We start from the raw sequence: 12949 nt of genomic DNA, 5'->3' as shown, positions 1-12949 counted from the left end.
GTGCCGTCATCCCACAATGCCACACTGTAGAATAAACCCTACTCTCATCTCTCACCAATTGTAAATGCCAAGTCAGCAGTTGTAGAAGCAATGGATACAATCAATGGGTCAACAAGCTACTAGAATACAAAATATTGTGAACAACCTACCATAGATAAAAGTTTGATAAACAGAGCCCTCAATTGTTCTTTTGTACATCTCTGTTGTACTGGAGGTGTCTTGAACGTCAGTATTTCCACTGATTCACTTCTTAGTACTACAAAAATAAAAACATGGAAAATCATCAAGCTTACAGTAATTAATGTGCATTTAATTCGCTTCTCAACTCATGGAAACCTCTGCAACATGGACACCTCTTTACAGAGATGCTGATCAAGGCGATGTGGTAAGCAAACCAGGCCCAATGTTTTGAATGTTATCTATCTTCTTGAGTAATTTCTATGAAAAGAAACTTTTCTCCAATGCCTATCTCCTCTCCAGGTGCACAAATGGACAAACATTCAGTCAGTAGGTGAAGTAGTAAAGCGCCTGTTAATTCATGTACTATAGAAACCAAACTAAAAGCAGCGGCACCAAATCGCCTCTTGGCACATTCATCCACTGGGTTGGACACTAAGGCCTGATTCAGATGCGGTACCTCTCTGAATGTGCCGCATCCAATACACTATTGATCCTGGCTGTGTTGTATCTGTCTAAACAAGTGATTTAGATGCGATACCACTGCCAATGAACAGAAAACTACTTGGTACAACAATGAGAGGTACATGTATGGCATTTGAACTGGGCCTAAATTGGCCATTTTCCTTTCCCAACAGGCGTACAGGCTGACAATGAAAGGTAGCTGAGTTTTAGATCACATTTTTAAGTTCCTGTGTAGCACATAACACTTTTCAGTTGCCCTACTTGAAACCCCACGCTACTGTGACCTCTGCTTGACTGTCCCTGACTTCCTCACCCTTTCATGACCCTGTTTTCGTTACATACCTTTGCTGTGGTCCCATCTGTTGGTGAGAGTCAAACTGATTGTTGCATTCATACTGTAGCTCAACTGTTTTCCAGGGGGTCCTAACTCATCCAAAATTATGTGCAATGGGTCAGCCTCAGTTAGGGCCTAAAAGGGAAGGACATCATTCAGCTATCAGGCAAATAGATGTAAGAGTCCCCAAAGACAGAACAAAATGTTCCATTTGGTAGGGTGAGATTGAGTAAGAGGTAGAGGTGATCTATTGGGACCTCCACTGTAACAGCTCCTACTCCTATTGCTATAATAATATGTGCCAATGTGGGGTTCCAGAAAAAATCCATTCCCACCCCATGGAAGGTCACCAGAAATTCCTAGAGGGAGGGGGGGGGGGGGTTTAAAAGCTAAGATTTCAGAAGCAAAGTATGAAGCTAAACTGGAATTTCCTGGGGGGGAGGGGGGTGCAATACAAAACACCTTCCATGGGGGATATCTTCTGGAACAGCACAATTCAATCTTGACCATGTCAAATAACAATAATAATTATTTTGTATGTTATGTACTTCAGCCATTTCTATACACTAACTCCATAGCCATGAACCAAAAAAACTCACCAGTTCCTCTTTGTGCTTGAGAATTAATTCATGAATTCTATACATTTCATTTGGGGTGATGCTTATTTTAATGTCCTTAGACAGTGATAAATATTGTTCTATCTAAAAAGAAAGAAAAGTAACAAAATTTTAGATTCTGAAATTGCTTGTATAGAGCATCCAAATAAAAAATATCTTTATTTACTTTTGTTGTATGAGAAAGAATGACGACTTTCCATTATTTAATGACTAATTGACTCTTGGTAATTACTGTCAGTAAGAGTTCTAGTGTAGACCATGAAAAGGTCATGACATACAAAGTAAGCTTGTTTTATCCCTGTAGCGCTGAATTTTGCCACAACAATTTTACATTGCCAATTTTTCGAACTGGAAATATTCAGTGAGAAGGTTTGAACAGGCCTGATATCTTTAAAATTATTAATTTTGTGATGCAAAAGGAGAACATTATTTGTCACAGTTTGATACCAAACAACTTTAAAAGGAACCATTTGCCAACCCCTTGCCAGGAATGAATGAATGAACGAACGAACGAATGAACGAAGGAACGAACGAAGGAACGAAGGAACGAACGAACGAATGAAAGCTTTGCTTTAAAATATTTTTTCTTTGGCTCTGTTTCAAATGACATTACTTGGTAAACTTTGTGCTGGGTTGTGAAATTAATACACTGAAAAATATCATAGTGTGGAAGAAGCTCCCTTAGTGAAAGTTTACTGCAGCAGAAGTTTGTTGCTAAATTCAGATGTGTCGTGTTTTCTAAAAAACCCTCAACTTGAAAGCCTTGTTTGCTTATTTTCCTTGCTAAATATTGTAAAAAATCATTCAACCAAACAAACAATAATATTAACTGACCACAATTTTCCATGGTCTACACTCTTACAGATTAACATATAGAAATGATTTCATAAAATGGTCAATATTATCCACTATATTGCCTGTCCAAGTTAAGCTCTCACTATGTTCCCCTGCATAAAAATATCCAATGAATATGGGTACAAATAAACAACAAAGTTGCGTACTTACCTCTAATGTTTCATAGAAATCTGTAATTTTATTAAAATTAATTAATTTTGTCAGAAAAGTCTGCAAAAGTAAACAGATGAAGATTAAATATTAGCTGCAATCTGTTTGTGGCTAGAAGTCATACTGTTCGCAAAGGTACCAGAATATTAATGCCAAGGAAAAGTCTACAGTCAAGGGCCAATGGTTCCATACAGCTTTCAAATCAATCACCTTTACAACAAAATAATGATTGTAATTTCTGGCAACAACATTCAAACTCAAATGACTTTTCAGATTGCTTTCTGTTGTTTTAGCTGAGACTCACTGGAGTTTTTTTCATATGGCCTTGAATTCCTTCAGGAAATGTTGCTCCAATGTTTTATCTGCTACTTTGCGCTTTGTTTGCAAAAAACCCCTATGATTATGGGTAAGAGTTATGTTTGTATCCCAGACACAACTGTGTTTCTAGAAAGTTAATGGTCTGAGTGACAAGTGAAGCTACACCTGTACCTAAAATTTCATGGATTTCATGGCTTAAAATGTCTTTGAAGGAGATGACACTCAACTAACCTGAATATCATTAACATGTCTCAATGCAAATGGATGCAATGGCTGCATGTAATCCTCCTTAAAATGGCTGCCAACCACATGCTTGTTGGCCATACTCTGTATGAGCTTTGCAATCTACAAAATAAAGAAAAAAGTCAATTAAAATGGCTGGAAAACGCTTCTGCCGATTACCCTGTCTTTGTTAATTCATATTTATTCTGTGTCCAGAAGACTGAAGACTCCTGGATAATCTGGAAAGGAGAATTGGCATAATATATGCCATCATCCTAATGTATGCATAACCTCATAGTAATATATTCCATAAGTAAAAAACAAACCTGCTGATCTTTGGACAGTCTACTTACCAAGGTCAGGTTTCTTCTTGCACACTGGCTGGGAGGTTTACTGACAAGCATGTAAGCTGGTGGGAAGATAACAGTTATTAACAGTTATTATTAGTATAACAGTTGACTTCATAAGTTACTATACATTACTAGAAGAGTTATTACTGCTGTGTAATATTTAATAATTATTACTAGTAATAATCAAAGATTAGGGAGTGTGCTTGATGATCTTGATCCCAGGCCCTCTCTATTTTGCCAAGTTGGTGATGATGTCATCCGCCTCTGCAAAATCTATGGTGAATGCCAGATAAGCATCCCAAGATCCAATCACTCAATCAACAAGTATTTAGAGTCTAACTGCCTGGCAAAAAAACTGCAAATTTGAAGGTGGAGGGGAAAGGGAGACATTTGGCTGGCAGGCTAACCTAGCTAACTTGTTGAAAACTTTTTATTTTTCACTTAATCTTCAAGCCTGGTAAATAGCTTTTTCGATCTCCAATGCTCTGTTGAATCATCTCTCCAAAAGTTCTGTGGTATAAAGATACGTGTCAGGTCAATACAGTATTCAGATCATACCATTTGGTGTGACAATTGCTGGATTTAAGAATCTCAGAAGAAAAAATCCACCAATGAGAGAATTAATGTTCATGTCAGTGACATCAGGATACTTCTCCTACAACAAACAAAAATTTCATATTTTAATAAACACTGTCTAGTTAATTAATGAAATGACTAGGGCCTGCATGCAGATGACCCATACATGCATGTCCTTCGTTTCCCAGAAAAGGTACAGTACACCTTTTCATAGTGCGCAAATAATACCTACATGTAAAAGTATTAGGGCAGGTATAACCTTTGGAGTTTTCAATGAACAAGTGGAATGAAATAAAAATTATGAAAAGTATTTCTCCTGACAATGGCCCATATGGAAATTGAATAGATATATAATAGTATTAAAACTCAACATATGGAATTGATTACAAAATTAATCATTGACCCTTTCCTGCCCAAGGGAAATTCCGAATTTTTCTTAATCGCAAACTATGAACTGGGAGACCACATGTGATATACCATTTAAAAGGTATTTCCTGGGGTGTGCTATAAATCACACCAACAGAGATGGAAGAGGTCACATGTTAGAGTGAGAAAAGTCCAAAACGAAAGAAGAAAAACATTGAAAATTTTCTTATTTGTTGTACATACTGGGTACCCCCCCTAAACTATAGCTTAATGTACAGCTCTCACTGAATTGCTTGCTGTAAGATTTCAACGGGGCCGTTCACGTACAAAGGAAAAAAACTCCAAAAGTTTGAGGGGTGGTAAATCAAGTCTCATATAGGAGGGGGGTATGATTTTATGCCTTCAATTTGTAGATCTTTCCAAGATCTTTTGGTTGTACAAATTTAACACAAATTGACCAAATACTGAGCTCATAATTGCCTCTTGTGCCATATGGCACTCTTGGGCGGGAAAGGGTTAAATATATACATGTAACTGCATCTTTCTACTTACTAATGTGTGAATTATGATTATATGTTATGTGAACTAATGAGAGACCAGTTCTCAAAGTGACTTAACAACTTAATAGAAACTGCAAAGAAGAATTTAACAAAATCAGCCTTGAAATGACAAATTGCAACACTATAACCAAAATAATGACATTTTCATAAGTTAACATTTATTGTTAGAGCCTAAAGTCTCATTAAAGTTAATTTATATCTACAGCTGACTCAAAATCTACTGTGCAAATTGTATGGGGAAGAGCAGGATCAATGTACTGGAATTAACAACAAAATAATTATAATAATTAATCTTCTGCTTACCTTTACTAAGGTGACAATTGCACTGCACAGCCACCTAATACCATAAGGAACATCAAGCAGAGATCCTGTGATGGCCTTGACAAACTTTGATGTCATGTTCATAATCTTAGTAATGCTTGGATAGTGTTAAGGAGCAATTCAATATGAAGTTATAATTTTATTCCCTGTAAAGTGAGTTCCAAGCCTTTTGCACCAAGATTTATAGAGATAGATGTATTATTCACTGCAGTCAGTGACACAGGCATACTTGGGAAAAGAAAATCCAAGTGCATTTATCAGGAGTCAAAGCTAGACTAGTTCGGATGCTCTACCACTGAGCTACAGGAGACTTGTGGGAGCTAAGGCCATTAAATTATGCTCATGTGACAAATCAGTCAGATTTATTAAGATTTACGTTAATCACCCTAAAAACGGTGTTGTTTGGATAGATCGTCTGATTCTTTTTACAAAAAATAATATTTATTTAATGCTTGTAGTTAAATTAAAAAAAATGTTACACTGCTTTTGTTGGTGGCTTTTGTTTTCTAGAGATAACGTAGACATGAGCGTCCATTTCATGGGAAAAATGGTGATAAAGCCTTCAAAATGAAGGCCATATTTAACCAATAATAATATAAAGTTATGAAATCAAAAGACAGATACACACCTATTTAGAATTAATAATTTGCAAAAAAATATCATAAAAAAGGATATGTTCTCGTATCATCATTTTAACTTCATAGTCGTCCAAAGCCTATAAATACATTATAAAAATAAAATAAAATAAAAAAAAAAAGGATGTATAAACATTAGGTACAAGGCTGTAAGCATCCACTTATAAATAAATAGTAACTCAATTCTATCAGATATAATGTAACACATAATGTGATCAGTGAATTATTACTCCATTTGATATAAAAAATATAATTATATTAATTTTGGTTTAGTACATATAGATTTTATATTATAATATAGTATTTTACTACATTTAGATCCAGCCTATTTGAATTTGTAGTTTCTGTTTTTTTTTTTTTGTAAAAATTAATCTGTTTTCTTTGTTAATCATTTGATTAGTGCATTATTACTGAATAAAATATATATAATATATTAATTAAGTTTTTTATTACATATAGATTTTATCTTATAATATAGTATTTTATTACATTTAGATTCTATTTTTGTAGTTTCTTTTGTGGGGGGATTTTTGAATTTTTCTTTATAAATCTGTAACCTGTTTCAAGTTTTTTCTTCTTCTATGAATCAATAAACAGGGGGTTGATAGCCTGGGGCGCCCAAGAAAATGGTTTTGGCTCCTAACTTCTCAGCTTTTGGCCTTGTTATGAGATATTTTGGCCTAATTATGAGATGGGAAGAATTTGTTTAATTTGTGATTTGATTCATACATGTATCCCATGAAATCCAACAGCCCTCAGAGTGGGAGGCGTTAAAATTAGCTGTCATTAAAAAGATGATGCAAAAATTTGGAACTTGCTCCCAGACAGTATGAGAGAAATGACATCACTACAAGATTTTAAGATAGCCATAAAGAAAATGAAATTTTAGTATCTTAGTGTTCTAATTAATGTATTGTAATAATTTAATTAATTTATAACATATTTTTCTTACTCAAAGATATTAGCTCAATAGAGCTACTCTGATAATTCAAGTTGAAATAAAGTGTATGTATGTATGTATGTAAGTACAGTATGACGTGCGCACCTTCACTTAATTACAAAATAATCCTAGAACATCAAGAAAAAGAAATCAACTCAATTCTTGAAAGGAATAACTCATGACCTGCTCTGGTGCATTTTGGCAGCGAAAACGCGAGAACTTGAAAACAGTTAGCCTAACGTTTTTCAAGTTGCAGTCCATTCTAACCCAGTCTATCTGTGGCCAGAGACACTCGCCGATAGTCTAAGTTCACTGGGGCGATAATTTACAACAAATTTGAGCAATACTTTTAGGTTTCTGTTGATAAAAAAAACGTTTTGAAGCTTTTGATTTAACACCAAATTCCCGTGATACTTCCCCTTTAACTAAAATACACTGTACAAGAGTTGTGGGATAATTAGACAAAGCAGACATACTTGCTCCATGGTCAACCGCCCAGACGAATCAGCTGATTTGCCATAAATTTCAGTATACACCTGCAATACAAAAAAGAATACTTTTAGCCTTTTCGTATCATTCACAGTTTAAATACCGGTAACTACCACCACAAGGGTTCAAAGTGCCCTGCATCCAATAAGTAATTCTTACCCCTTATTATTAAGCTAGCACCAATCTTTAAAGAATTATTGTTAATAATTGACCATATGCCCTAAAGAACATTCAAGTACTAAAACCTTCTGGATTGGTGACAAACCTGGGCTGTTCAAGTTTCAAGTTTCAAGTTTATTCAAAAATTGAAAAATTTAGCAAAAAAAAGGGAGACTCGCCTGCAGGTAGTGAGAAATAATCTAGGCGGGCCAGACTCACAATAAAAATATTGTTTAAGGATAAAATTAATACTATTACAGGTATCACAATCAAAGACAGAACAAATAGAATTTAGGGGAGGTAAAGAAATCACAAGTAAAATTAACAAAAACAAAAATTAACGATTTGCAACTAATTGGCGCGACCTATTTTTTGCACTAATTATAATAGGTGTTTCAATATATCGGTAGTCATTTTCATTTAACCAGAGTTGTTACAGTACCTACTGTACCACTGATGCTGATCATAAAAATAATAATGATCAGCTTGTGACCTGACTGACCTCTCAGGAGATTGACAGTACAGCTGTACTAAAGATTGCTTAAATTAACACTTTTGCAATATTTAGCACATCGAGTGTACGGACCACAATGCCATTTACACACAAGAGAATGACTCTTAAATTTTAAGTGGAAGCTTTGTACCTGGATTCTAGTACAAGAGGCTGTACACTGATTAATGTCCTAGATATTTAAATTAAGCCGCAAAATACTTGGTGACATAACTAATTAAGCCTCTTGATCTATTCCTCTATAAGTATCTCTGTAACATTCCACATTAAATAGTCTGCCAGAGTTTCAATCAAATTTTTAAAAAAAGTAAATTAAAGGTAGCCAGTGAACCATCCAGTGCCATCAAAGGGTACGAAACAGGGTAATCATGAACAGAATTGGCCTGCAAGTTTAGACAGCCAAAACAAAGAATTATGATCTACCCAGCCCTTGGCCTATATGTAGCTTAATAATACAGTCAACTCTCGCCTTGCGGACACCTCACTATTACGGACACCCATAATACAGACAGTATATAAATCCCCGGGAAAAATAGATTACAGACGTTTGACTAAAATAAGTTCCTGCTATTACGGACTCTCCCTACTAAGGATACTAACACGCGGTCCTGAGGGTGTCCACAAAAACAGGAGTTCACTTTATGTACTGTAATACCTTCAGTGGATTGATTTCAAGAGCCAATTCCTTCTGCTCAGCAACCTCATTGACAAGTTCTCCCAGTGTTGATTTTAGGTACTCTTGACCAGGCGCTCTCCTGACATTACAAAACACAAACAGAACTAAGGCGAATGGTCAGTAAATAGGTACTATACAAGACCCAGTTGTCTCATGCCAATACGTTTTGTTGTGGCAGAGGGCAAGGGTAGGTTCCCCACCCAACTAAAGGGATCAAGTACAATGTACATGTACTTGCAATGTACTTACAACCTCTGCTAGTTACATGTCATGTAACTAACAGATCGAGGTTGTTAACACATTTTGAATAAGCTGTAGACCCACCTCACACTCTCTCAAGCAGGAAGGGGATGAACTCTAACAAAAAAAATGACAGCAGTGCTCCTTGAAATACATCTATTTAAACGAAACTCCAAAAGGTACCAGAAACTTAACTTGTGGGCAAGGTTTGAATTTATTTTCATCCAGGCTTATTACATAAAAATTAACAGGCTTAACTTTTAATTAACCCTTTAACCCATAACATCAAAGAACAAATTCTCCTATCTTGTCCCCATACTTTTCTTATAATAGTACTGGGGAGAAGTTATTCAAATAGCTAGGATATGATATTACAAGGAGAAATTTGATGCTGATCAGGGTTAACAGTGGTCAACAGAGGTATGTGCACATGATTGCATGTATACCACATTATTTTGTAGATTACTGCCGCCAAGGAATCACAGGTACTCTGTTGTTAAATTTGCTAAACTACCTTCAGCCACACATTTGAATACCTTGTGTATGTTGTCATCATTCTTGAGATGGCCGTGTTCGCACGTAGGATGCTGTTAAATGTCTCAGATTCAGAAACCTCATACTTTAAGGCCAGCTACAGGAACAAAAATCAAATATGTACCACGTTTAAAACATCCACAACCACAGAAAATTTTAACAAAAAAAATTACAACTTGTAAACAGTAGTATTAATAAAAAGAGCATTTTGTTTAATAATAAAAATTATTATCTCTAGTTTGTGAGCACTAAGCCAGACACTATGGTGACACTGCCTAACATCACAATCTTCCATTCATTGCCAAACTCAGAAGACTCTGGCATTGTTGATGAAGGTCTTGACATATTGTAGACTTGTTAAGGCCAGCCATGTTTTGCCAGCCAGTTGATTTGGTACCAACTTCATAATATCATTACAGTGTAGATTACATTGTAGAAACCTGTTGCTAATCATGGTACATACTGAAGGGAGTTACTTCTCTCCTTATGTGGGTAGGAAGGGCCCAGGCAGGCTTTCTATTTACCCAAAATTTTCAGCTCGAAATTCTGAAAACTTTCTGTGTCAAATGGAGAGGCCTTTTCCATTCGTTCCAAACTTGCGAACTTATTGGCAGATCAAGAAACTTATGTGTAATGATGGTGCAAGAAGACAACACAGTGGAAATGGAAATCCCGTTTAAATGCATGTAGAAGGGTAATATCCATTCTGACTGGTTGGAACAGAAAAAGAGGAGTTACCTCCGAGGTTGTCTGTTTGTTCTGAGAAATTTCTGTTTGAACTGCACATCCCATGTGCCTTTCAACCAGTTGAACCAGAAAATGTTGGTTAAAAGTATCCCAAGTGACCTCAGCAAACAAACTTTGGACCATGTGAATCAGTCAAACGGGCATGTAGCTAAATTGAAAATTTTACAGGTGTCTGAGAGGAATGATTCTTAAATTTTAAACAATCAGGTGATGTTTAATAGTTTTTTTTTTTTTTCAAAAACTGGACATAATATCCACTGGAACCCTGCTCATAGGATGACAAGACAGCATTTTTAGAGAGCATCTGGTGTTTCTGGAGAACTTGATAGTTTATTCCACAAATTAATAAGTAAACATTTGATCAATCACAAAGGTTAAGAGAGTAATGCTACCTGAAACATAGTGAGTAAAAGATGCTCCTCCCTGGCTTCATACTGATTGCCGTATAATGAGAACAAAACTGGCTGTAGCAGGTCTGGAAAATCAAGTTATAATAATATTCATCACTTTCATTATTTTGTCAGTACATGTTGCTGTGGTTTAAAAAAAAAAGCAAATATCTGTCATATTAATATAGTCTGCAATTGGGTGATATCATGACATCACCTGCTGTATAGCTGTCAGTTAGCAGCAACAAATGAAGAAAGAGGGCATGGCTAAGTATGATATTAATCCATTGTGGTGCATCCAGAGCAAATAAATGACAAACTCACCATCAATCTCGTTAAGAGAGACAATTCTTGTCAGCTGAGCCAGATAGGAGGCCTCAGTTTGGAGAAGGAAAAACAGGTTTCCATATTTCTGCACACATTAGAGAACAAAATATTTCATTTAATGTACTTACATGACTTTTAAAGTTGTAATCTCTAGCTTTCCTAAGGATTCTGAACAATTTTGGTCCCTGGTTAATTGGTTATTGATTCATGCTTATATCTTGTGCTTAGGTTTGGTGTGGAAGAAATTCAAGGCTGGAGTTGACTTTGTGTTGATACAAACCTCAGCACTTTTTGTATGTAACTGAAAACTAGTTAAAATAATAGAACTTTGTGATCTAAATATGAAAAGCACTGACAGAGGTTTAATTGCATCAAAACAAAGTCAACCATCCTCACTTCTGCTCAAAGACTACGTCACCAAGTACACAATTATTGTAATATGGGCGATAAGGATACTAACATGTTCTCAGCCCTTGTTTAATCTTATCACTGATTATTTTCTAGAAGTCCACAGTAAAACATGTTGATGGGAATATGGTTCACCACATTCTACAAGGCTGTTGTTTCAGGAAAAATTAATTCCTTGGAGTCCAAGGGACAGATAACTGACCCAGGCTGTGAAATCCTAATGCCCAAAATACATAGCAGACCCTGTACTTAGGCTTAAAGCGCTTACCAAGCTGATATCATTTTGCCAACAACAGCAGGAAAAAAACTAATGGTGACTAATTAAAAGTTGTCTGTCGCGAAAGGTCAATAAGAAGCAGGAACGAACAGGAGGTGGATGGATGTGTAAACAATATTGGTGAAGCGACAGAAGTGACAGAAGCAGAATCGGAATCAGAGTCAAACTCAGAGGAATCTTCTGACCTAGTATGAATCAAAATGATGGAAGCAGAAACAAAAGTTTTGCTTTCATTCAAAATGGTGGAAGGCTGCCATGTTCTCTGTTCTAAATCTTACGTAAAGGGATTGGGAATGAGCTATGTGATTGGTTGATTTCTTCAGCTTGGACTTCCGACTCCAATCAACCACTTAACAATTCACACTTTATTGCAAGCAACGGAATCAGAAGCGGAATCCGAAGAAAAAGGAAATGTTCCTGATCCTTGAGATTCCAATTCCATTGTGCTTACAATTTATTGTGATCCTGTCTGTTCTTTTATTCACATTGGAATGGAAGGTTCCTCAGGTTTCCAATTCCCTCACCAGTGTGAACCACCAAACTGTAGTTTAGCAAAAAATTGAGCTTGGATTCTGTAAGCGAAATATTTAAACATTTTGATAATTAACAATGTACTGTACCTCTTGCTGTTTATCATCACTGCGTGCAACCTCTGCAAATGAAGAAAAAGAATACTTACTTATTTAAAGGCAATAATAATTTATAATAATAATAATAATAACAATAATAATAATAATAATAATAATTAATGATATAAATCTGAAACACGAAGACCATCATAAAATGTTCATTCACACAGAAAATAAAATTATAGATCACTCAGTAAAGGAATGAAAAGGTCTTGGTTAAGGTGTTAGAGCTATACATATATAAACCACAAAATAATGGCCTCCAAAAACAGCATGTTCCAGAGTCCCAGAGTAGCAAACATAAAAGCACAGTTGCCTAGGGTTTTCCTCGATATTAAACTTATATAACTGTTATCATCATTATTACATTACTGTATAACATATAAATCTTATGAAATCTGGATAAAACCTATTGCAAATCTAGCAATTGAAGGGCTCCGTGGAAAAAGGGCGTAAGTGACGATTTTGGCCATTTTTTAAATGTCATCCAAATGAGCTGAAATTTTGCATGTGGCCTTTGATTTAATAGAAAAACGTTGCCCTGTATTTTTTTTTCGCAAATTTCTGCTTCATTTTGAAGTAAAACCTTAAGCAAAAAACGCGTCGGCGTTCTTTGCATTCTTTTATTCATAGCGGAAACAAAAGAAACCGATTAATGTCTTTGTGTCGTAAAATCA

At 35.6% G+C, this 12949-nt stretch overlaps 1 protein-coding gene across 1 annotated transcript in view; it reads right to left on the bottom strand.

Annotated features, from left to right (window-relative positions):
• Positions 1 to 12949, bottom strand: part of LOC146469332 (uncharacterized) — a 45738-nt gene that overhangs the window by 24206 nt on the left and 8583 nt on the right. The window contains exons 4-18 of the mRNA XM_085123360.1: positions 12264 to 12295; positions 10956 to 11043; positions 10635 to 10717; positions 9498 to 9592; positions 8701 to 8800; positions 7363 to 7422; positions 5987 to 6026; positions 5294 to 5409; positions 4047 to 4143; positions 3492 to 3547; positions 3148 to 3261; positions 2599 to 2658; positions 1576 to 1677; positions 985 to 1111; positions 150 to 256 (exon numbers count right to left, since the gene is read on the bottom strand). Coding sequence (XP_084979486.1) covers positions 150 to 256; positions 985 to 1111; positions 1576 to 1677; positions 2599 to 2658; positions 3148 to 3261; positions 3492 to 3547; positions 4047 to 4143; positions 5294 to 5409; positions 5987 to 6026; positions 7363 to 7422; positions 8701 to 8800; positions 9498 to 9592; positions 10635 to 10717; positions 10956 to 11043; positions 12264 to 12295 — 1277 coding nt within the window. The remainder of the gene's footprint in view (positions 1 to 149; positions 257 to 984; positions 1112 to 1575; positions 1678 to 2598; positions 2659 to 3147; positions 3262 to 3491; positions 3548 to 4046; positions 4144 to 5293; positions 5410 to 5986; positions 6027 to 7362; positions 7423 to 8700; positions 8801 to 9497; positions 9593 to 10634; positions 10718 to 10955; positions 11044 to 12263; positions 12296 to 12949) is intronic.

This window comes from Pavona decussata, unplaced genomic scaffold (assembly GCF_977016875.1).
Source record: "Pavona decussata unplaced genomic scaffold, jaPavDecu1.1 SCAFFOLD_124, whole genome shotgun sequence".
Lineage (NCBI taxonomy): Eukaryota > Metazoa > Cnidaria > Anthozoa > Scleractinia > Agariciidae > Pavona > Pavona decussata.
This window is presented reverse-complemented; position numbering and strand designations above follow the sequence as displayed.